The 3111-nt window shown below is 60.3% G+C and overlaps 1 protein-coding gene across 1 annotated transcript in view; it reads left to right on the top strand.

Moving 5' to 3' along the window:
• Window positions 1-3111, top strand: part of TBX2 (T-box transcription factor 2) — a 10698-nt gene that overhangs the window by 4199 nt on the left and 3388 nt on the right. Inside the window, exons 5-8 of the mRNA XM_027767355.1 lie at window positions 443-589; window positions 1873-1949; window positions 2047-2210; window positions 2667-3111. Coding sequence (XP_027623156.1) covers window positions 443-589; window positions 1873-1949; window positions 2047-2210; window positions 2667-3111 — 833 coding nt within the window. The remainder of the gene's footprint in view (window positions 1-442; window positions 590-1872; window positions 1950-2046; window positions 2211-2666) is intronic.

Raw genomic sequence — 3111 nt, 5'->3', positions numbered from 1 at the left:
TGGGTGGGTGGGTGGGGTGGTGAGGGGAGCGTTCCACAGGGCAGAAGGGACTGCCTATTCCGAGGCAGAGCAGTCCATGTGCCCCAGGGAGTTCTGAATCCTGCCTTTCTGCGGAGTTCCTAGGGGCTGACTAGTGCCACCAGGAATAGAAGTTGAGTCGAAGGATTTTTTGTTTTGTCTTCTTTCTTTGTTTTACTTCCACTTCCAACTTTTTTTAATGGTGAGAGAAAGAGGTAGAAGTGAGAAAAGTAAGAGGAAAAGAAAGAAGAAAAGGGGCAGAGAAGGCAGGAGAACATGAGAGGGTGTGTAGAACCGAGAGAGATGGATGGGGAGAGTTGGGGTTCGTGTGTAGAACCGAGAGAGATGGATGGGGAGGGCTGGGGTCCCCGGAGAGCAGGAAAGTCTGGGGGCTGCTGGTTGAGGGCGCTCTGCCTCCCTGCAGACCATCCTGAACTCCATGCACAAGTACCAGCCGCGCTTCCACATCGTGCGAGCCAACGACATCCTGAAGCTGCCATATAGCACCTTCCGAACCTACGTGTTCCCCGAGACCGACTTCATTGCTGTCACTGCCTACCAGAATGACAAGGTGCGCCAAGCGGTGCGGTGGACCCAGCCCCTGCACCAATGCCCTCAACACCTGCAGGCTCCCTTCACTCACCCCTGCCTCCTGCAGTCCTCCCTCACCTACTGCTGCTGGAGGCTCACCCCCAAGGACAAGAACAGAGTCTTACAACCCTTAGCACTGCACCCACAGAAAACCCCCCAGGCTGTCTCTCACGTACACACTGGCTCCACTGGAGTGGGAACAGCTGGCTTCTCCTTTGGGTGGAGATGTTTACTTAGCAATTAACAGAGACTCCAGGCCCCTTTTGATATTTTTACATTTTATTCGTTTATTTCTTGGCTCAGGGATGGGAATTTAAATGAAGAGAGTGCCCAAGGCAATCTGCCCAGGCCCTACCACACTAGGAACCTGGGGACCTCTTTTCACTCTCCCTGGAAAGTCAAGGGTGGGACAGGTGACACAGCCCTACCCCCCCCTAAAAAAAACACCCCCCTACTGTCCTGGGTCTGTCCTTGCCCTGGACCCTTTGGGAGGTGCTTAGAAGATTTTTCCTTCAAGTTAAAGGGCCTTTTCTGCATGCTTCCTGTCAGTACCTCCTAGTGGGGCAAAGCTTCACCCCACGGGGACCTGTGCTCATGGGCACTACTGTTGGGTGACCCACTGACCATCTGTGCTGGTCGTCCTGCCTTAGTGAACCAGTGTGTATGCCTGACTGTGCGTGCACCATTCCAGGAGCCTTGAATCCGTGTGGAGGCATGTGAATTCGTTTGTTTCTGTGGGCACTTGTTCATTCTGTACACGAAAGGTCTTCGGAAATTTCGTAGAAAATGGAAATGAAGCCCGCGTTGATTTTGGTGCAAAAAAATTGAAATCCATACCTAGCTTTATCCGTACATAATATGTATGTCCATGAACTTTCTGAAGACCCTTGGACTTGCTAAGTGTGATTTGTATTTGCGCGGTTCGTCTCCGTGCGCCTCTGCTCAGGTGCGGAGTCATTTACCCTGCGCCCTGGTACATGCTCGGGCCGATTTCCATCCAGGGCACACAGCTTTGGGCCTGCGTGTGTGTGCTGAGGGATTATCCCTCGAATCGAGTTTCTGGAGGAGGAGAGATTCTATCGCTTTTCGCGATGCCCTCCACCAGCCTCGCCTTCGGGCGCGGGTCTCATTCCCGGCGGGCGGGGACCTTGTGGGCATTCGCCAGCCTCCTCTCTCCGGCGGTAGCCGCTGACCTCGAGGTGCCCCCGGGCCAGGCTCTGAGAGTCACCGTCTGACCTAGCACCGCCCCCTGGGTCCCCGCAGATTACCCAGCTGAAGATCGACAACAACCCGTTTGCCAAGGGCTTCAGGGACACTGGGAACGGCCGGCGGGAGAAAAGGTGAGGGGTGAGCGGGACACCCCCGCGGCGGGGCCGGGGTGACGGGATCAGGAGCGGCGCGCTCCCGGCTGACCTGCTGACTCCTGCTCGTCCCCAGGAAGCAGCTGACGCTGCCGTCTCTGCGCTTGTACGAGGAGCACTGCAAGCCGGAGCGCGACGGCGCAGAGTCGGACGCCTCGTCTTGCGACCCTCCCCCAGCGCGGGAACCACTGCCCTCCCCGGGCCCAGCGCCCAGTCCCCTGCGCCTGCACCGGGTCCGAGGTAGGGTCGGGAAGTCAGGTCAGGTTGGGGAGAGGCCAGGGAGGTCTCAGTAGTGCGCCTGGCTGGTCTCTGGCTCAGCTGCCGGCTAATCTTAAAGGCGTGGGGGAAGCCTCGGCGTCGGTCTGGGCATGGGGCTTCCAACTCCGGATTTCCCCACGAGGGTGGTCCCTGGTGCTTGGAGGATCGGGCTGGACTCGGAGCTTGGCCCCGTGCGCGCTGTGTGTGACTCCGAGGCAGCAAGGTGTCCTCTCCAGGGCTCCATTCCTTCCACGGCAGATGTGGGATCTTTGATTCGGTGGGCTGCATTGCCGCATGCCTCACTGCAAGAGCTCCTCCGACTCGGCCTCCCCAAGAGCAGGCCTTACTAGGTCTCCCGACCCGGCTCTGACACCGGAGAGGGCTTGGCGTGGGCCTCTGCCCAGGCCCCTGTAACCGGCGCACTCTCTCCCCCCACAGCCGAGGAGAAGTCGTGCGCAGCGGACAGCGACCCGGAGCCGGAGCGGCTGAGCGAGGAGCGCGCGGGAGTGGCGCTAGGCCGCAGCCCAGCACGGGACAGCGCCAGCCCCCCTCGCTTGACCGAATCTGAGCGCTCCCGGGAGCGGCGCAGTCCGGAGAGGGGCAAGGAGGCGGCCGAGAGTGGCGCGGATGGGCCCTTTAACCTGCGGAGCCTAGAGAAGGAGCGCGTCGAAGGCAGGCGCAAGGACGAGGGGCGCAAGGAGGCGGCCGAGGGCAAGGAGCCCGGCCTGGCGCCGCTGGTGGTGCAGACAGACAGTGCTTCGCCCCTGGGCGCCGGACACCTGCCGGGCCTGGCCTTCTCCAGCCACTTGCACGGGCAGCAGTTCTTTGGGCCGCTGGGAGCCGGCCAGCCGCTCCTCCTGCACCCACGACCGGTTCGCACTGG

This window comes from Tupaia chinensis, unplaced genomic scaffold, assembly GCF_000334495.1.
Source record: "Tupaia chinensis unplaced genomic scaffold, TupChi_1.0 Scaffold144174_1, whole genome shotgun sequence".
NCBI classification, from domain to species: Eukaryota; Metazoa; Chordata; class Mammalia; order Scandentia; family Tupaiidae; genus Tupaia; species Tupaia belangeri.
The sequence above is the reverse complement of the archived record's forward strand: the minus strand, read 5'-3'. Positions and strand labels throughout refer to the sequence as shown.